Here is a 21711-nt window from a genome sequence, read left to right on the forward strand (position 1 = left end):
CACCCCAATCAGCAATTAATACGAACCGCACTGAAATAGAGCCATTAAATACCCCAATCAAACCTAATAACCCACCCACTCAATACCCCAACATAAAACCCTAGCAAAGAAACCCCACCCACAACCAACCCAACCTCAAACCTTGATGACGAGACCCCCGAGAGCAACAAAGAACATACATCTTCTGGCAACCTGAGGCAGTGGAAGAGGAGAGCACGAAGCCCCTCCTCATCTTCTGAGGCCACCCCACGACAATCAGGGGATACAAAACGCAAGGACTATGAAGCCATAGACACTACCCCCATGGATATGGATGCTACTCCACTTCCTCAAAGACCACGTTTGACATCGACGGAGGCTGTTGAGCAGCCTCGCCGGTCACCATGAAAACCTTGAGCTGGAATTGCCGCGGGCTTAGGACCCCGGGGGCAATTCGAGCTGTGCGGCAGCTCATCAAATCAGAAGCTCCCACCGTGGTTTTCCTTATGGAAACCAAGAAGAAAGCAATTGATATTCAGCGTCTCCGTCGCCTCGAAGGCTATGACTGTGTCTTCGCAGTCGATTGTGTTGGAGATGGTAACAGGAAAGCAGGAGGCTTAGCCCTCTACTGGAAATCAAACCTCGACCTCTCCATTTCCTCCTACTCCTTAAACCACATACAATTCACTGTTCCGATTGACCATGCCAACAAAACAGCCACCCTCACGGGATTCTATGGCTTTCATGAGAAACAACACAAGTGGAAGTCAAGGCAACTGCTCAGAAACCTGAAATCAAGTGGGAACTCCCCTTGGATGTGCTTCGGGGATTTCAATGAGATAACCTGCCAAGAAGATAAGATTGGGGGCCTCCCTTGGACCCCCCCATCAATCTGAAGATTTTCTCAATGCAATTGATGCTTGCAACCTCCTAGACCTGGGTCACTCACATCCAATTTATACCTGGTCCAACAACAGGGCCGCCCCAAACCACATTGAAGAAAGACTGGACCGTGCGCTTGCAAATCGAGAATGGTAACTCCTTTGGAAGTCAATCACAGTCCTTCATGGTCCCAGGTTCGAATCTGATCACAGCCCGATCACTATCTCCTGCTCCCTGAGAAGGAGAAAGAAGAGGAGGAAAACAAGAATGTACCGCTTCGAAGAAATCTAGCTTCGTGATGAAGACTGTAAAGAAGTGGTTGTCGCGGCTTGGCGGCACACTAGAGGCTTAGCCGATCGTCGTGTCCTGGCCACCGGTGCTAATCTCCAAGTGTGGGGCGAAAGCCGCTTTGGAAACCCTTCCAAGAGGGTCAATGAGCTCAAAGACAAGCTGAAAGCCATCCAAGAACAAGCCTAAACTAAAGACACCTTACGAGAATCTAGAAAGGTTGAAAGGGATCTCCATGACCTGCTCCAACAAGAGGAAATCTTTTGGAGCCAAAGGTCCAGGGCCTCTTGGTTATCACACGGAGATCGAAACACTGCCTTCTTCCACAAGAAGGCCTCCCAGCGCAAGTCCAGGAACACAATTGATACCATCGAGGATGACCATGGGAACAGATTTGTGGAGGAAGAGGACATAGCTGAGGTAATAACAAGCTACTTTCAAACCATTTTTCAGTCTACTCCCCCGCCCCCCTTACTACTGACCCTTCTTCCCTTGTGAGTGGGAGAGTGAGCGATGGTCATAAGCAGATTCTGAACAGCCCTTACATCCCAGAAGAAGTGATTGAAGCTCTCAAAGGCATGCACCCGACAAAAGCACCTGGTGTCGATGGCACGCCAGCCCTTTTCTACAAGAGATTCTGGAATATTGTGGGTGGTGAAGTTACTGACTTGGTCATCCAGATCCTAAACGGCCAGAAGAGCCCAAAGGAGATCAATCACACTCTCATTGTCCTCATCCCAAAAATAAAGAAGCCCACCCATACAAGCCATTACCGCCCCATCAACCTTTGCAATGTTCCCTTCAAACTTGTCACAAAAGTGATTGCAAACAGGCTAAAGCTCATCCTTCCGGACATTGTCTCAGTGAATCAGAGTGCTTTTGTCCCTTACCGCCTCATCACTGATAATGCCCTTGTGGCATTTGAGTGTTTCCATCACATGAAGTGTAACAGAAGCAAAGCGGGCAATATGGCCCTCAAACTCGATATATCCAAAGCCTATGATAGAGTGGAGTGGCACTTCCTTGAGAGAACTTTGTCCCACTTTGGCTTCCCCCAAGCTTGGATCCAAGTGGTTATGAGCTGTGTTTCTTCGGTAACATTCTCGGTCATGATCAATGGGAGTCCGGACAAATGCTTTCCCCCTCAAAGGGGCCTCAGACAAGGAGACCCTCTCTCTCTCTCCTTACCTCTTCATCTTATGTGCGGAGGTTTTTTCAGCCATGATCCAACAAGTCGTTGTGTCCAAGTCCATAACAGAGATCCGGATCGCCCCGAGAGCACCCTCCCTTTCTCACCTCCTGTTCGCAGACGACAGTGTAATTTTTGCAAAAGCCTCCACCCAAGAAGTTAATGCCATCATCCAGATCCTACAAACCTATGAGGCTATTTCTGGCCAAAAGATTAACTTGGACAAATATGAACTCTCTTGGAGCCGAGGTGTGCCTAGTACCCGCGCTGAAGAGCTCAAGCAGCTATTGGGAATGAAGGCAGTAGAGAGTCATCACAGATATTTGGGTCTCCCCACCATTGTGGGCCGCTCAAAGTCCCAGGTCTATTCTTTTGTGAGGGATAAAGTATGGAAGAAGTTGAAGGGCTGAAAGGAGAGAACTCTCTCGAGAGCAGGTCGAGAAGTTCTGGTCAAAGCGGTAGCACAATCCATTCCCACTTACATCATGGGCTGTTTTGCCCTACCTGGTTCCCTCTGCCATCATATTGAGAGCCTTATTAGTAGGTTCTATTGGGGTGGTGACACTGAAAAGCGGAAAATGCACTGGTTAAGCTGAGAGAAAATTTCAAATAGGAAAACCAAAGGCGGCCTGGGTTTCAGAAGCATCAAACACTTCAACAAAGCTTTGCTTGCAAAGCAATGGTGGAGACTCAGAACGTACCCAAACTTACTTTTGGCCAGAACTCTCAAAGCAAAATACTACCCTTCAAGTGAGGTGAATGAAGCCCGATTGGGGTTTAGACCCAGCTACACATGGAGGAGCCTCCTAGGCGCAAAAGCTGTCATTGACAAGGGAGCCAAATGGAAGATAGGAAACGGTAGAAAGGTGAAAATCTGGGATGACAACTGGCTGCAAAACCCTCTCTCTAGAAGAGAGAACCAGTCTAATAATCTCCAGCATGTCTCTGACCTTATCATCCCTGGTTCTGGCACATGGAATGTCCCCCTGATCCATGAAAACTTCACTCGTTTTGAGGCTGACCAAATCCTGGAAATCCCTCTTCCTATCCAAGACTGCAGTGACACTTTGATATGGAGCCTCTCCAAAAATGGACTCTACTCAGTCAAGTCGGGCCACCATCTTGTTCAAGAGGAAACCTCTACAGCCTCTCCATCTACTTCTCACAATAGCACCTTTTGGTCCGACATATGGGAGGTTGATGTGCAGCCCCGCTGCAAGGAGCTAATTTGGCGAGCAGCTCATAATGCCATCCCCGTGAAGCAGAGCCTCCTCAGGAGGGGCATTGTTGTTGATCATATATGTCCTATGTGTGGTGAAGCTTCAGAATCAGTTGGCCATGCCCTTGTCACTTGCCCGGAAGTCAATCGGATTTGGTTCATCTCTCCCCTGGGATTGCGAATAGAAGAGCTTGAGGACTTTTGCTTCAAAGGATGGCTTGCAAACAACCTGGAAAATCTCCCCGAGGAGGGACTACAATGGATGTTTGCTCTAGTTTGGGCCATTTGGAAGAGGAGAAATACCTGGCTGTTCAATGAAAAGATTCTCTCTCTCGAACAAGTCATTGACCATGCCTCATTTATGTTAGCACCGACTGAGAACCCTAGACAGCAAGCTGAAAAGGTTCCAGGCACAATTCCGGCGCGCTGGAAACCTCCGCATAGGGGTAGAATCAAAGCCAATTTTGATGCCTCGATAAGGGACAACGTTGGAACAGGGGTTGGAGTCATTTTCAGAAACCACCAAGGAATCTCCCTGGCTGCCAACACTCACTTCATTCCTTCTGCTTACGAACCAGACATCGCAGAAACCATGGCCTTTCGCTAGAGCATTCTCTCAGCACTCAACTTTGGCTTGCAGGAAGTGGAATTCGAAACTGACTGTCTCAGTCTCTTTTTGGCTTGGAACAGGTTATCTCCCTTCAACAATTACCTGGCATCTCTTGTGCAGGATTGTAAATATCTGTCTTCCTCTTTTAGGACTTGCTTACTTCTAAACTGCCGTAGGACAGCAAATGGTGTAGCTGACCATATTGCTCATTTAGCTTTCGATTACCAGGATCAGGTCTGGGTAGAACTTGATCCTCCTGGTACATCCACTTTGCTTCACCATGAAGCCACATTTTGTACTAGCTTTGAGGCCTCTACCTCCTTTTAATCCAAGTATGAAAGTTCAAAAAAAAAAAGTATCAAACTAGAGCCCAATAGTTATATTAGAATTCCCAACAAATCATTCTTCGTATAATAATTTGTAAGTATAGAACTCAAGCGAGATAGTTTATGCTAGAAGTATAAAAAAACTATTATGATATGAACTCAACTCATCATTTTTAAATTTAGAAAAATGAACATACATACATTATACAAATAAATACGAGAAAAAGTTTGATGCACCGACGGTGTAAATTTTTTTTACACCGTCAACCAATCAGATTTCAAGGATATGCCACGTCAATTAATGAAATTAAATAAAAAGAGAGATTTTCTCACATCCTTGAAATCTGATTGGTTGACGGTGTAAAAAAACTTTACACCGTCGGTGCATCAAAATTAATTGTCTCTTCTTTATTACATCATTTTCTTTCCATGTATATAATAAGCATTCTTTAGTTTAACAAAAACATAATTCACACCTCAAACTAAACGACCAAAGCAGCTTGCCTGAAACAGCAGCCTCCATCGTCTTCACTCTTCAGTCAGTTCCATCACATTCACAAATCACACCCGCGTCATGCATGCCGAAATCTTCAGGTCCCACATCGTCGACAACAAGTACTTCCTCTGTTCACCCCATGTGCACTATAGCTCGCTCCGGTACTCTTCTCCACTAGAACCCGGGTAATCCGGCTACGACTCCCGAAAACCCTTGTGCAAGCCGAAACATCCTGCATCGGCTCCGGCAGATACCCTCGACGACAACGTCCTTGGCGGTGAGGATGACGTTGATGGTGTCGAGGTCGTTGAAGGTGGAAACGAGTGAGACAAGGTGAGTTTGTTGGCAGTGGCGAAGGGAGCTTGGGCAAAGTTAAGCCTAAGTCTAACTGCCTACAACTGACGTGTGATCCAGGGTTTTCATTTGCAATTGCATGCATTGGTGTTGCGGCGTGAATAACCTGTTGTAATGACAAATGTCTCATTTTCAATTAAACGCCAACCCAAACATATAAATACAATCCATAATTACCAGGTTCGTCATATGCTTCGGTATGTGTACGCAACATATGAATTACCCGGGTATACAAAGTTGGTTCGCGAGCTGTTCGATCTAAGTAAACTAAAACTATATTTATATTAAAAATAGTTCTGTAGATATACTTCAATTTTAATAATATTTATTTTATTAATTTTCCATAAATAAAGTCATTTATGTTAAAGTACTGTATTATTTGTATTTTGGGTTGTCTAAATGACCCATGGTAAAATTTGGGTTAAATAACCCATGGTCTAGGTGGACCAATCATATTTAAGATAAATTGGTGGAATTTTTTATATTTTATTTATTAATTTATTTATGGTTAAATATGTTTTTGTCCCTAATTTATACACATAAATATAAAATGGTACATGAAAAAAAACACACAAGTTTTAGTCCTTGAAAATTTTTATTTAATTTAAAATGGTCCTTGTAATGGATTTTTCACATCTATTTGAGGCCCTCCAAAATTTCTTCCATCAAATTTAATTCTTCTTCCTTGATAATCATGTCAAAACCTAAAAATCAATCAAGTACTGGTGTGTTGGGGATTTAGTTCTTCTTCCATCAAACTTTGTCACGATGTATGGGGCTGAATTAGAGGGTGATCCTCTTGTCAATTGGGTTGTTTTTGTCCTTCCTCTGCTTTTTACGAGGGTTGCGTTTCTTATTCCCAGAGGCTTATCTATCCGGTACTAGTGTGTTTGTACAGGGCTACGACCCTTCCTATATCAATAAATTTTTGATTTTGCAAAAAAAAAACCTAAAAATTGTATTTTCATCCCATAAAAGGGAAAGAATAAGAAACACAGAGCAAATAGAATTTTATATCCTACACAAGTAAATTTGATTTCATACGGATTCGGAAGCAAACATGAAAACCATTTGCCAAATTCATCCTTCTATATTTCAATTTTGTTTTTGAGAACACAACAACATGATGAGCTGAGAATGTAATGAAGCGTAGCATAAGATAGTTACCCCACCATGGCTGTGTTCTTTAAGTTTGGGATAAAGATATGAATTCTTAGGTTTTGAAATAATTATGAGCGGAGAAGGACTAAATTTAATGGAAATTTTTTAAAGGGATCAAAATAGATGTGAAAAATAATTTAAAGGACTAAAACCTTTGTCTTTTTTTTTCAGGTACTATTTTAAATTCATTTGTATAAGTTAAGGACAAAAACATATTTAACCCTATATAAATTAATAAATAAAATATAAAAATTCAAACAATTTATCTTAAATGTGATTGGTCCATCTAGACCATGTGTTATTTAACCATAATTTTACCATGGGTCATTTAGACAACCCTTTGGGTTTATATAAGTTTTGTTTTTGTCTAGTTAGTAACGTAAAATGAAAACAGTGAATTGGGCTTGTGCAGAAAAAATAAAAATAAAAAAGGAAACAAGTAGCCCATCCATCTGGATTAACCCATATACTAGCCTAACACAGTAACACGTGCCGTAGCCTCACACCTTCTTCACCCTTTTATTTTGGTGGCTTCCATGGCGTGCTTCATCCTCAAAACCACTCCTCTTTCTCTACCTAAAAATGCTCATGCGGCCCTCAAAAGAGCACCTATGGCCCTGCCGACAGCTGAAGAGCCACGTAAGGAGCCCAGGCAAGCGGTGGCTCCGCCACTGTTTGTTGGAGACTCTTCCCGAGGGAATAGCTCGGGTGTATGGTTTGCTTTCCTACGACGAGCGCAGAGGATCCCGATCCCCTCAACGATTATGGAGACGGGCCCAACTCGAAGGGAAATACAAAGTCGGTTCCCAAGATGATGAATTTACATCTGATACCCTTCCCTCTAACTGCCTCGACAGCTGTCATCTGAACACTATAACCGCTTTCTAGAAACCACACCTTCTCCATTTCCCGCTCAACTCTGAAGTCTGAATCCTCTCGCTCATGGCTGAAGCTGAAGGTGTTCAATCGGCTAATGTCACCATTGTTGCTAATCCTCAACCTTCAGGTAACACTTCACATTCTTGCTCTGCTCTCAACTCTGAAGTCTCTGAATCCTCTCGTTCATTCCCTACCATGGCTTCCAATTCTGAAGGTACTGAAGCTGAAGGTCAAATCGATTCGGAGGATGTCACCATTGTTGTTAATCCTCAACTTCCAGGTAACCTTTTGTTTTCATTCTCTCTTCCATACTCTCTGAATCCTCTCGTTCATTCTCTACCATGCTTTTCTCTACATTTCATTCTCTATGCTTTTCCAATTCTGAAGGTACTGAAGATGAAGGTGGTTTAATTAATCAAATCGATTTGGAGGTTCAATTGGCTAAGGTCACCATTGTTGCTAATTCTCAACTTCCAGGTAACACTTCATTCTTCTTCCATTCATTCTTCTATGGCTTCCTACTTTCAACTCTGAAGTCTCTGAATTCTCTCTCGTTTGAAGGTCAAATCGATTCAGTTCAATCAGCTATTGTTGCTAGTCCTCAACCTGCAGGTAACGCTTCATTCTGTTTTCATTCTTTCTTTCTTAGCTTCCTGCTCTCAACTCTGTCATTGATGCTGGTGAAGGTGTCATTGATGCTAATTCTGGTGAAGGTGGTTCGGAGGTTCAACTGGCTCAGCAGTGCAGTAGAAAACGTGGAAAATGGAGATGTCCAAAGAAGCCTTTGCCAGACAGAAAATTATGTGAAGATCACAGAGCCCAATCTCAGAAACACAATGAAGAATACCGGATTAAGAAGAAGAATAAGAAGAAGAATAACGGTATGCCTGCGCCTGCTGCTGCACCTTCTTCATCGGGGGTAATCAGTCCAAGTCCAAGATCCATCGGTGATCGTGCCACTGAGGACCAGCTTGTCACTTCTACTACTGTCTCTGTCTCTGTTACCAGGTACTGTTATTCATTTCCTGCACATGAAATTCATTTTCCACCTTTTTTGTTTCAGCTTCATGGTTCTTCCTAACAAGATTGTTGTTTTCTCCGTAGAATTGATTACGGTTTCAAAACAGTACCAAACGATCGTTTTGCTGTTTGCACCTGTTGATGAAACATTCATGAATTCCCAATTATCCTTGTTCCTTGTTGCGTTGTACAAACACTTGTGTTTCTTTGCCTGTTTTCAGAAGGCAAAAGATAGAGGCTGATGCTGAGAGCATTATTCGAGCAATTACTCCTGCCCTTGATTCTAGCCGATATAAAGGCCAAGCAGGTACACTATTCTTTCAGGTTATGCTATTTACTTGTATTGCATCTATGCTTATTATTTTTGCATACTTTGTTTTTACTGTGTTAGCAAGTTTCTGTCCTTTTTCTTTCCATTCATTTCATTTGGTAAATGGAACCAACTACCTAGGTTGTGGTAAGTTGTGTTAATCTAAGATAGAAAATTGAGAAAGAAAATTGTTGTCCAATTTGTGCAGAAGAAGACCCTCGTATTATTTATATTGAATAAAGATTGGTGTACACTCTTTGGGTGTAGACCACTAGAGAGAGATAAATAAGTGTGATATATGATGTGATGTGACCGAAAGAAAGAGATAGAGAGAAAAAAAAAGGTGTCCCAAGGTGTCTGTACTATTTGATGGTCTATGAATACGTTGCTGATTTATATTTTATGTTTGTGACTGGGTAGAAAATAAGAAGTGACTAATGTTTTCTTCACTTATGTTTCAAATCAGGAAAAATAGCTGTGATTGGAGGTTGCCGTGAGTATACAGGTGCACCATATTTTGCTGCAATTTCAGCCTTAAAAATTGTTAGTACCCGTACTCTTTCTAATTACCCTTTCCTCCTTGTAATGATTTCTCCTCAAGTTTGGTTGTAGGGTGAAAGAACTGAACTATTTTTTCACCCAGGGTGCTGATTTGTCCCACATATTCTGTACAAAAGATGCTGTGTTTTGGAAGAATCATATGGTGTCAGGTATGACTTCTTTGTAATCTACATCTTTTTGTCTGCATATTTCAATAAAACCAAGTGGATGGTGTGTTTAGCGAGAGTCTAATTTCAGGGAGGAGGACAAGAGGACCACATCAAGCAAGATTCTTGCTGAAGTTGACAAATGGTTAGAAAGATTTGACTGCCTAGTCATTGGTCCAGGCCTTAGAAGAGACCCCTTTCTGCTAGTATGCTTTCTATTGAAATGCTTCAATGGATCATAGTTTTATTACACACATAGACTCATCTTTAGCTTCTTGTGTTTGCTTTTGGACTTCAAAATACTCTTATCTTTTCTAGTACGCGTGTAAGATAATATGCATGCAGATGATGATAAGTACAAATACAGTATAATGAATTAATGTTGCCTGAAAAACTGTCAAAGAACTAGTAGTTTAAAGATAAACTATTGGAGGATAACTCAAAAGGCAGTTTTTCTCATGTAACAACTCATTGATAATGATGTAACAAAGCATTAGCTCATAACTCTTGGAACTTGATATTACTTTGTATTGATATTCTGATAATAAAGTTGAAAATGGTAAGGATGAACTAGATCACCTCATTGCCCTTCTTTTGGTACTGTGTCAAAGAACCATACTGTCTAAAAGTGTAAGTTATTGAGCGCATACATAGATTTTATGGCTGTTGGAAATTTGCGCTTTCAAGCTGTACATACTACATAGTGTTTATGAAATATACTGTTTTCTTCAACCTTGTTGTGTTACAGGTATTTTCCCCCATCTGAGTTCTATCATTCTACGAGATGATATATCTTATGATGTACCTGTTTCCGTTGACCACCATTCTTATCCTAACATTTGCGCAATATTATCAGGATTGTGTGAGTGAAATCATGAGACATGCAAGACAGTCAAACATCCCAATTGTGGTAGATGGGGTATGTATGTAAGTTGAGGTCTAGAAACATTGTAGTCTGATTAACATGTCCATATCGATTGCACATCTAGCCTATATATGATCATTCTAATACTTTTTTTTTGGCATTTTCAGGATGGACTTTTTCTTGTTACAGATAATATTGACCTTGTTAGTGGCTATATATTAGCTGTTCTTACCCCAAATGTCAATGAATATAAACGTCTTGTACAGAAAGTACTGAGTTCTGAAGTAAATGATACAGATGCTACTCAGCAAGTGCTATCGCTTGCCAAACAGTAAGCTCTTCATTTCAAGTACCCTTTTTTGTGCTAGAACATTTTTCTGGCAACGGTTCCTTCTCCATTTGTTGTTTGCTGTTTCTGAAATGTGTATCTGTTGCTGTCAGTTTGGTACTGTAACCACCATGTTTTTCTGCAAGCAAACTTGGCTTCTGTATTGTGAAATTTACTTGGCCAAAGGTTGTTTTTTCAAATTACACAAATAAGTGTAGCGCTCACTCCAGATAATTGACAAGTTCTGAGGGCGTAGTTGGAAGATGAGTCACATAAATGTAATATTCATGCAAGATACTGCTCCATTTTATGTTCACCCCAGGACCATGAACTTCCGGAGAAAAAACAAAACTTCAGTCATAAATGGAAGGATGTGTTCCTCAATTGGGAACTCCATTCTTTTCAACCATCTGGTCTTAAAAGACAGAAATAACTACTTTTGATATCCCTCTCTAGTCTACAATCTCCATAATTTATTTTCACTGTGACTCTAAAGCTCTGAGAACTTATCTCAAGATTCAAACTGGAATGGGGATTTAAATTTTAAATCCTAATATGCGCTGTATAGTGGGAAGTGTGATTTACTTGATGCTCAGGCTAACTCATGGCATATGCAGGTCAAATATTGTGAAAACTGATTATAATAATTAGATTTCTTTGTAAAAGAAAATTTAGACATTTTAGCAATAGAAAGAACTAGAGCATGATAAGTTGTTTGATTGGTCTGCATTTCGATGATCTGACTCTAAGTGCAAAAGCTTAATGATGGCTGTGAACTTTTTTGGCAGGATTGGTGGTGTTACTATCCTAAGGAAAGGGAAATCTGATCTCATTAGTGATGGTGATACAGGTAGATCCTTGATAAATGTAAAAATCTTGTTCTTTTTTCCATGCATATTTTCAATTCCAATCAAGATGTATGTTCATGTAGTACCTGCATGTTGTGTACAAGATAATTGAACTGAAAGTTTACAAATGTAGTTGTCCTTCTTAATTAATCTATGGAATAGAGGCTTTAAGTTATGGAACAGACAGCAATGTTCTCTGAAGCATGACATAAAAAGTAGTGCTTGACAGTATATTATTTTTGCATTGGCACCTTGCTTATGAGATAAGTATTAAAGTGATCCTTCAGTGCTTTATGATATAGACTGTTTTGTGGTAAATGATTTGATTATGACTATTATTTGTGCAGTCAAATCAGTGACCATCTATGGTTCTCCTAGGCGCTGTGGTGGCCAGGGTGATATCCTTTCTGGAAGGCAAGTTAACTTTTATACAGTTTTCTTAGATGCCTTCTCTTTACATTAGATGGAGTTCTCTTCATTTTATGCTCCTTCCCTCCTTTTTCATTTTGTCACTGTTATCTAAGCACTTTCAAAAATCAATGTAAAATGTCTATGAAATCTGGAGCGCTCATTAATACAATTGAAAAAGAGACGCAACTCATTCAACTCCTTGTTTTATTAGTTGCTTTTATTTTGCAACTCATTTGCTTGTCAATTTGTCATTCATTGAAAGAGAGAAGTAAAGCATTCAATCACTTGATCATGATCTTTTCTTGAGTTGGACCAATAGTTCAAGTTAAAGTAGCAATTTAAGTTGTTAAGCTTCCATATTTCTACTAATTCGCTGAGTCTACTACATTGGGGAGCTTGTGAGTAATGTATACTGCAGTGTTCATGTACAATTCTTAGCTATTAGAAACAGATTCTATAATACTGCTACAGCAAATCTCAGAAGAAAATATAAATTGCATGTTACTTACACATATGTTGTTGAAATTCGAGATTTTAATAAAAGTTTACTTATTTTAATTGGTACAGCTGTCTTTTTGTCGTGGGCACGCCCACATATTTTAGCTGCTGGTCCAAATTCAAATCTCAGGTTATATGTCATTACCTTACCTAGATTCTACAACAAATGTTTTCTATTTTGCTCAGGCATATTGTCTCATCTTTGAATATCAGTTATATCTTTAGTTATATTTTGTTACAGTCTTACAAATCCAGCAGTTTTGGGATGCATTGCTGGGTCTGCTATGATGAGGAAAGCAGCTTCCCTTGCCTTCTCCAATAAGAAACGATCAACGGTCACTGGAGATATCATTGAATGCTTGGGGAAAAGGTAGAGATTTCATGAAAAATTGTAAAACTTTGTTTAATGATATGAGCAAGTTGAGTTGCATTTAAGCTTCTGTATTATTTCTTGCAGTCTGGAAGATATTTGTCCTGCTGGTTCATGCTCTTTGTGACCTCCAGACACTTACATGAAACATGTCAAGTTGTATGTTTTGCTTGGAGAATAGTTTCTTTCGTTTACACTGGTTTTTACTTTTAGACCTTAGAAACGCATCCCTTCACACAAGTGTAATGTGAAAATAGCTTGCATTGTCAGTTACATTTGTAAAATTGTTGCGGAATGTTCCTTAGAAACGCATCCCTGTAATGTGAATGTTACTTCCTCCTATAAAAAAAAATGACATTCGTTTGCCACTTTTAAACCTTACGAATTGAATTGTCTGGTCATTACATGTTAACTTTGATGACCAATTTATAGAAACAAAGACAATGCCCTCATTTTTGCACCATGGTTTTGGGAGAAGTGATTTGAAGGTATGAGACATTCATTTGGGATCTCTCATAGATTAATCTTTCTTAAAAACATGATCCCACTTATTAGTAGGTTGGGCGGGGCTGTTTGGAGAGTTGAATTGCTCAACCCACCCGCTATGTCGTCGCACCTTAAGGTTAAGTAGGTTCGGCCCTCAAGTTGGCACCGGTGATTTTGGTATATATTTAAAGTTTAAATAGATAAATGAAAAAGTTCTCTTGGTGTTATCCCTTAAATCCAATTATTATTGAGAACTATTCCATACTTTTATTCTTTTATTAATAATCCTTTTAAGACTATCAAGTTCTTAACATGAAATTTGAAGGAGGGGGGCGGTTTATACATACGGGTGACTTCACTCAAAGCTGAACATTTAGACACATTGACAGTGAAAACTACTTTTCGGTCTCATCTGAATCTGGGGAGTTTTTCATCATCGGATGTTTTGGGGCTGCATACTGCAATACTTGAGGAGCAGAAGGATAGAGTGGTTGCTGCCTGTATATAGCATGATCAAAAGGAGGCCGTTGCATAACCAAAATGAGGAGGAGGAGGTGGTGGCACATAGTAGTAAGGATGAGGAGTACCAAGAGGAGGAGGAACATTTTGACCCGGGAAAAAAAAATTGTGCGTTGCGCTTGCACTTTGAAAGTGTGTTACTTACGTACTTTGAAAGTGCTATAGTCACGCATTTTTAAAGTGCTATAGTGACGCATTTTTAAAGTGCGAGTGAAAAAAATTTATAAAAGGTATTTTTGGATTTTACGAATTTATCAGGGTACGAATAGATGTGGGGGGTCCGAATAACAACTCCCTGTATATTATTCATACGCACTCATACTTATTGACATCCTTAAATCTGAATCTATCAAAATGATTAGGCTTAATAAATCATGGAATAAGGCCTACTTCAACGTGTACCTATTGAAAACCATAAAAGTAATTTTGTACCCATTAGAAACCATAAAAGTAATTTTAAAAACCAATTTTGTTAAGTGGAAGATGGTTCGGAGGCAACCAAGAGAGAGTTGATGGTGTTACCTGCAGAGCTGTTGGAGCCTTACGGCGTCTTGACCTGAGCTCGGAGTGCCTTACTGATTGGGAAGCGATTGGGAATGGTGTATGATCCCTCAAATTTTTAATTTGAAATAAAAGACATTAAACAACACAACTCACATGAGCTAATAATATGTTTTTTTTTTGAAACTGGAAAATATTATTAAAAATAGCTTAAGTGGTCATAGCGGCAGTTACATCAGAATCAACCAAACGAATACAATCCGGCGGAACCTCCTCAATCCAAACATAGTTGGGGTACTTTGAGGAGTTCTTAGCTAAGTGATCAGCTACAGTGTTTCCGGATCGGCGAACAAAAGATAAACTAAAACTATTAAAGCGGGAAACCAAATCCTTACAATCTCTAAGAATTGAAATAAAATAAGAAGCACCATGCAGTGGCTTATTCCAAGCATCAAACAGTTGAAGACAATCCGTTTCCAAAGCAATCTCCATGAAGAACAAATCAGAGGCGAGTGAAAGTGTCCAACGAAAGGCCAAAGCTTCAGCGATCAAAGGCGAAGGCGCATCAATGGGGAATGTCGTCGCAGCTGCCATAACTAGTCCCTGATCATTGCGAGCCACACAACCAAACCCAGCCTCTCGATCTTCCTTCCATGAACCGTCAAAGTTCATCTTAATGATGTCCTGCTCTGGTCGGTGCCATGTTGCCGGAAGAATCCTCTGTCGAACTGAAGCTGTTGTGCGCGGTGGTGCCGCCATCAACTTTAATCGAGTCACCAAATCATCAACTCGCGGCTCCACCCCTTGGAAAACACACCTGTTCCTTGCTTCCCAAATCACCCACAAAACCGATACACACAAAGCTTCCAAGCTGCTGTCATGAAGCTCAAAAACTTGCTGCAACAAACTCATTACCGTGCTATCGGGCTGCACCTGCAAGCCACTCACCATCGCGAACCACCATCGTGATGTAACCGGGCATGCCAGAAGCACATGGTCGATCGTTTCAGGAATGTCATGGCAAAAAAGGACAGCTAGCGTCCACATCAACTCCACGAACTTGCAGTAATTTCCTCACTGGAAGAATGCCTCTCACCGCCCTCCAAGCAACCTCCTTGCAACGGGGAAGAGCTTGGACATGCCAGAGAGATTTCCAGAACTTAACAGGAGCAATATGGGCAGTGGAAGAAGACGCTGTGCAAGAGATCTTCCGCTGCCTAACAAAATCATAACCGGACTTTGTAGTATACAAACCATCCACAGTATGAGGCCAGTGCAACTCATCACGTTTAGCTGTCAACGCATGAAGCTCAAAAACCTGCTGCAACAAACTCATTACCGTGCTATCGGGCTGCACCCGCAAGCCACTCACCATCGTGATGTAACCGGGCATGCCAGAAGGACATGGTCGATCGTTTCAGGAATGTCATGGCAAAAAGGACAGCTAGCGTCCACATCAACTCCACGAACTTGCAGCAATTTCCTCACTAGAAGAATGCTTCTCACCGCCCTCCAAGCAACCTCCTTGCAACGGGGAAGAGCTTGGACATGCCAGAGAGATTTCCAGAACTTAACAGGAGCAATATGGGCAGTGGAAGAAGATGCTGTGCGAGAGATCCTCCGCTGCCTAACAAAATCATAACCGCAGTTATTTTAACATGATAAACAAACCCATCACTCATTTATTTAACAAGCTTAAATATCATCAAGAAAACCCAAGCTTAAGCACAAATGGATAACATCGGCTTCAGAACTTAAACCATAAAAATGAGCAAGAAAAAGTAACTAGATCACAAGCAGCAAGACCCAAAAAAGGGGGTTAAGTTATAACCCACTAAGAAGCTTAAACAGATCCAATTGAGCAAATGATATACCTTAGAAGGAAGCAAGTGGTAAATGATGAAACTTTAGAACCAAAACTTAATCTTGACTGCATAGAGTTCATGAGCATGAGAAGAAGGAAAGTGGTTAAGTGGTTACTCTGAGCTGAGTTGAGCTGAGCTGTGACTGAGAGAGACTCAGATACCACCGACTGAATTTAGATTCTGGCATTCATATTTTATTTTATTTTTATTTTATCTTTTTTGGATAATTTCTATTATTGTTATATTCCAGTTGGGTTTGTGTGTGTCGTGCACTCTTTCTCCTCACTTTCCGTGTATGTATGTGTGAGAATTCACCTGCACACTCATTCATTAAATATGTTAAGCCATACATATATACTTTCTATGATATATGTATGGCTCAAACAGTGATACTTGTAGATGTTGTACTCCTTGTCCTCAAAGCAACAGTGGCAGCAGCAAAGATTCAGAAGGTTCTTCTCATAGAACAAGGACAGCACCAACAACTACAAGGATGTTGGATCAGACAAATTCTTCTGATGGTGTTTTGAAAAATCTTGATGCAGTTGAACCACACCATATCTCCAACCATTCAGGTATATATCTAACAGTTTCCTAGTTGAACAGGCATGTCTTAGTTTATTGTTCACTATGCTTCTAAATCTTAGTATTGTTTACTAAATTGTTCATATGATGTTTCAGTTAATTGCCATAGCTTCTCTTTGCCATGTTTGGGCCAAATCAATTGATCACAATTTTTAGGGGATTTGTTGTAATTAACATTTCTTGACTGAATTTCTTTGAAGGCTGCACTTTTTGCAGGTTTTATTGCTTGTTTAGTGAACAGAGCTCTGATTAAACAGTTTTCTTCATCTTATTTTCAAGTTTTACAAAATCAAATTTTGGAAAACTTCCACTGAGTTTTTTGTCGTAATTTGTTAATGTTATTTATGTATCATACTGCTTTTTTTAGATTCTGCAATGTGAGCTTCTGAATTCTGATGTCATGGAAAATGATTCAATATCTTCTGCCTACTTTTGCATTTAGCGCATACACTTGATGATATAAGGTCACTACTGTTTTTCTTGTTTGTGTTTTATTTGAAATAGAGCATCTGATTGCTGTCTATGTTATTTTGTTTGTGTAAACTATGGCTTTCATAGTTTGAAGAGAACTTAAATGAATGAAAGCACTTTTAGGATGTAATTTTTTATGTGGTGGAAAGAAGTACTTTTAAGAACCTAGTTTATCAACATGTTCTATTTTGCAGTCACTGAACTTCAAGAAGATTCATCTAGGCAGATTATAGAAACTATGTGGAACAAGTTCAGTTAATTCTGAAAACATCTTGGGGCAGATTGATTGCATCTTAAAAGTCCAGAACATGCCAAAGACATTTGATTGCTTTGAGGAATACAGGGAAAAGGTGAAGATTAAGGCTGAAAGCTTAGAGATGACAAAAATGAGGAAGTTCACAAAGCAAAGTATTAGGATTCAATCCTGTCACAGGCAACAACCTGTTATCCAAATAGAATAGGCTTCTCATTCTTTCAAATGGACAGAGTAAATGTTGTGCTAGTTATATGTACCATAAAAGCAATCAATTCCAACATGATCCAAGCATAAAATTCAACAAAAAAAGTCAATGAGATGCAACAGAAAACTTAAATAACACACATTCGGTTTCTAGTTTCTATCAACATAACAAAATATAACCTGTGTGAAGCCATTGAAGTTGAAAAACCAAAATCAATTAACCATTTTCTCATAAAGACAAATGAATATAAACCAGTTTTATCCCTTCGTAAAATAGAAGAGATAGATCCACAACTGCTCCACTTAATTTTAATAAGGTGAAATTAAGCTTTCACAGCAAATCGTGGCACATGATTTAAATACGCGGTAAGTTGTTTCAAGAGGACTCAATCTTTTAGTTCTGGGGTTGTAGAGGAAATCTTCTGGCAAGATGAGGAAATCACCCTTGTCGAACCTATAGATAGGAAAGAAAAAGGGTATCGGGAAGTCACGAGGTTCAAGATCTTTATCATTACTAATGCTGAGCAATTTAGTCCAAGACTCATGAATTCCAAACTTCTTCATCTGCCAAATTACAAAATTTTCTCCGTCATTGTGAGAAACGCAGAGGCATTCATCCAAAACCCCCAGATGTGGAGAACGGAACTTATGGGGCGTATCAGGCAACACCAACCTCACAAACTCCTCCTTATTCAAATCAAAAGAAAGAATCATGCATGAGCCATTGTCCCACTCAAAATTGTCCCACTCAGAATCAAAATCCACCCACTCATTGTTTCCCACATAATTGTTCTCATTAATTTTATTAATGACTATCCAATTAAGAGTCCCATTCAAGTGAACTCCAAATATGTTCTTACCCTCCTCTATAGGGGTAAGATCAGGTGGGAAACATCCAACACATCTCCAACTATTGCCACCCATATTAAAAACCATCGCATACTGGTTTCTCATTAGGACTAACACCTTGTAAGTGTCACTCACGTAATCATAGCCAAACCCGCAATAGACAAAGAGATAGGATAACTCATCATCGTTAGGCGGCATGGTTTGGAACATCTTTTGAGATGTTGACTTCATGGCTTGGAACATTTGAGATGTTGACTTCATGGCTTGGAACATCTTTTGAGATGTTGACTTCATGGCGGGATTCCAGAAACAAACCCAAAAAAGTTGCTGTTCATCAGATGTGTCTTGGGTTCCAATCATGCACACCAACCCATCACAGGAACCTATTGTCAAGTATCTGTCTTTCCAATTGGAGCGTAAGAACTGCACTTCTTCAGCAACGGTTGGAGGAGGGGTTTTGAGAAAGGATTTGACATGCAAAGATGAGATGTGATCGGCGTCGTTATATGGAGGGAAGAATATTACAAGTGGGTTGGCGTTTGGAGCCGAGGATTGGCGAAGGTGTAGCTTCACAAAGTAGGTGCTGGAGATGAGAGAGTTGAATGATTTGCACACCAACTTGAACCGCATCAAGGATTTCACAGAGAGACGTGAGAGGATATCCATGATGAGTTCCTCTGGGATCAATAGCCGGTTTGTATGGAGTCGTTTCTCCTCTGGTTGCATGGTGCAGCTATGGATGTGTATCAACTATCAACAGTGGCGGAGCAAGAATTTTCGGGGAGCCTGGGCAAGATTAAACCTAAGTCTAATTAACCACATTTGACGTCTGACCTAGAATTTTAAATTGCGATTGGGGGCATTGCAGTGTTGCGGCGTGAATAGCATGTTAGCAAAATTCGATATGACAAGAGTTGGATCTGGTAAACATGAGTTCAAGTAAAGTGATTTATATTTGGATACGGTTACGAAAACGTGGGTCTCGTAAGAGAATTTTATTTGAATATCTTTCATTAGAATTAATTTTAGATGTATAACAATCAAATGAGTATAAATATTATAATTATAAATGATATATTTTAAATAAATATAAGTAATATATTAAAACAAATTACTCCTTTTGACCATTGTAATATATATTTTAGATTTCTATAGTTTGATTAAATTTTACGGACTCAATTTTGATATTTTTTAAACTATATCTATATATTTTTTTTCCCAATCTATATACAGTAGTATACTTTGAAAAATAATATAACATGTGGAAGTTATGGGCTGATGTAATGTTAGTTTACACATATAGATAAGCTCTTCGGCCTAGCCCAATATATGGCTATGTTTGGCATGTCATTTCAGCTAGCTTATAGCTTATTTGACTAGCTTAAAGCTTATTTGACTAGCTTAAAAGCTCTTTAAAAGTGTTTGGTGAAGGAGCTTATTTCAGTAGCTTAAAGCTTTGAGCTATAAGCTATCAGGTAGCTTATAGCTTATTAAATTTATTTTCTTTTTTATCCTTATTAATTTATTAAAATTCTACCATTACCCTTATATATATATATAAAAACACTAAACCTATTTTTCATCACACTTACGTATGCAGTTCCCGCCACACCGCTGCGCACCACAAGTATTAAAAATATTATATTAAGATGATAAATAACTTGAGTTAATAAAAATATTTAAAGTGATATTAATTTTAATATTAATATCATATAGATATTAATGTGAAAATAAAGTAATGTTAAATATAAAAATAATTATACAAGTATGTCCTTTTATGTCATTTTACAATTTCAGCTTGTTTAACAGCTAGTTTTTCCAAACACTTTTGTTTTAATCATGTAGCTTTTCAGCTTTCAGCTAGCTTATCAGCTAAACATGCCAAACATAACCTATACCTAAAACCTAAAAAAAGATAGAGAAGGATACACAGTACACATCATCTCTTGCAGCAGCCGCATTACTCAAAAATGAGAGAAACAGATTCAAGATTCAACAGATTGATTTTTTCTTCCAAACTCTTCTACCCTCCATCTCCTTCTCCATTTTGTGCGACACACTATCTCTTCTCCCCCTCCAACACGATTGCAGTGTGTTATACGGAGGCTGAACAGTAGCAGAGTAGCTCACGGTAGAGTTTTTGCCCAGGTTACCCTTAGTTTTTTGCCCGAAAAGGACCCCTCAGCCCAAAGTAAAAAAACATTTCTGGCCATGGAGCCCGGGCAAGTGCCCAGGCAGGCTGGGCAGTGGATCCGCCCCTGACTATCAACAAACAAGGTGAGACTGAGCCCTGATATGTGTGAAGTTACACTCTGGCTACAATGAAGGAATAAATATATCTTCATACCTTACTTTTGAGCTGTGGAGAGGCGGAAGAAGTGAGAGATAGGAAGAAATGAGAGAGAAAGTAAAGATGTAATAATAGATAATTCGATACATAAAGAAGAGGGAAATAGATAGAGAATGAGGTGAAAAAAATATTAAATCTTAAAAAATCTTATCATACTTTTCATCTAATTTTTTTTAACAGATCTGATCTTATTTTTGAATATGCTGATCTTATCACTCTATATCTTTCATTTTTTTTTCTTTGACGTCAATATCTTTTAAAACTAAAAGATTTGTTTTAATAATTTCAAATTTTAAATCAATGTTTATCTCCCCTAATATATTTACAACGGATATGATTTTTTCCCCGATGATGTTGTAAATTCGTATATAATGTTTATTAAATATTTATTTTCTTAATAAATTATATGTTTAGTAATTTAAGAAAGAATTAGAATTTTTTTAAAAAGAGAATTTTTTTACAATTGATGTTGTTTAAAGAATTGTGAGATGTCTCACAATTTTTTTTAAAGTAAAGAAACCAGAAATAAAAGCCCATTTCCGTTGTCAATTACATATGATAAGGATTTGTTTTCATAACAATTTTTTTTTTAGTATTTTCTAATAAATAATTCAATTTTATACAATAGGACTAAATTCTGAATTACGAACCAAGTGTCTAAGTCTATATCCAAAAAAATGAAAGAAAATTCTTGAGAATGCCTAATACTAGTATTTTGTACCCGTGCAGGGCACGGGTATTTAGTTTTCAAAACCACGAATTCAAAGCCGTCAACAAAGAACATATGTGAAAATAGAGAAAATTTATGCATATGGTCAAGTATATGACTTAAATCGAACAATTGAAAGTATACGGTGCATTTATGAAATTATAGGGATAAAAAGT

General features: G+C 39.1%; 2 protein-coding genes, 1 long non-coding RNA gene and 1 pseudogene across 3 annotated transcripts; 2 read left to right on the forward strand and 2 right to left on the reverse strand.

Moving 5' to 3' along the window:
• The first annotated feature begins 6990 nt into the window (after window positions 1-6990).
• Window positions 6991-13108, forward strand: LOC130724391 (ATP-dependent (S)-NAD(P)H-hydrate dehydratase-like; annotated as a pseudogene).
• A 1330-nt stretch (window positions 13109-14438) lies between these two features.
• On the reverse strand, window positions 14439-16273 carry LOC130727025 (uncharacterized). The gene is made up of 2 exons (XM_057578355.1): window positions 16121-16273; window positions 14439-15873 (listed from the first exon to the last, which is right to left on the reverse strand). Exon 2 carries the CDS (start codon window positions 15291-15293, stop codon window positions 14457-14459), a length of 837 nt encoding a protein of 278 aa, XP_057434338.1. The 5' UTR covers window positions 15294-15873; window positions 16121-16273; the 3' UTR covers window positions 14439-14456.
• A 197-nt stretch (window positions 16274-16470) lies between these two features.
• On the forward strand, window positions 16471-17669 carry LOC130727026 (uncharacterized). The gene is made up of 2 exons (XR_009015080.1): window positions 16471-16686; window positions 17362-17669. It is a non-coding gene; the product is annotated as an uncharacterized LOC130727026 (long non-coding RNA).
• Window positions 17670-17936: 267 nt separating this feature from the next.
• On the reverse strand, window positions 17937-19142 carry LOC130725807 (F-box/kelch-repeat protein At3g23880-like). Its single transcript, XM_057576996.1, has one exon. It carries the CDS (start codon window positions 19140-19142, stop codon window positions 17937-17939), a length of 1206 nt encoding a protein of 401 aa, XP_057432979.1.
• Between the last annotated feature and the right edge of the window lie 2569 nt (window positions 19143-21711).

The sequence above is a fragment of the Lotus japonicus genome, chromosome 6 (genome assembly GCF_012489685.1).
Source record: "Lotus japonicus ecotype B-129 chromosome 6, LjGifu_v1.2".
NCBI lineage: Eukaryota > Viridiplantae > Streptophyta > Magnoliopsida > Fabales > Fabaceae > Lotus > Lotus japonicus.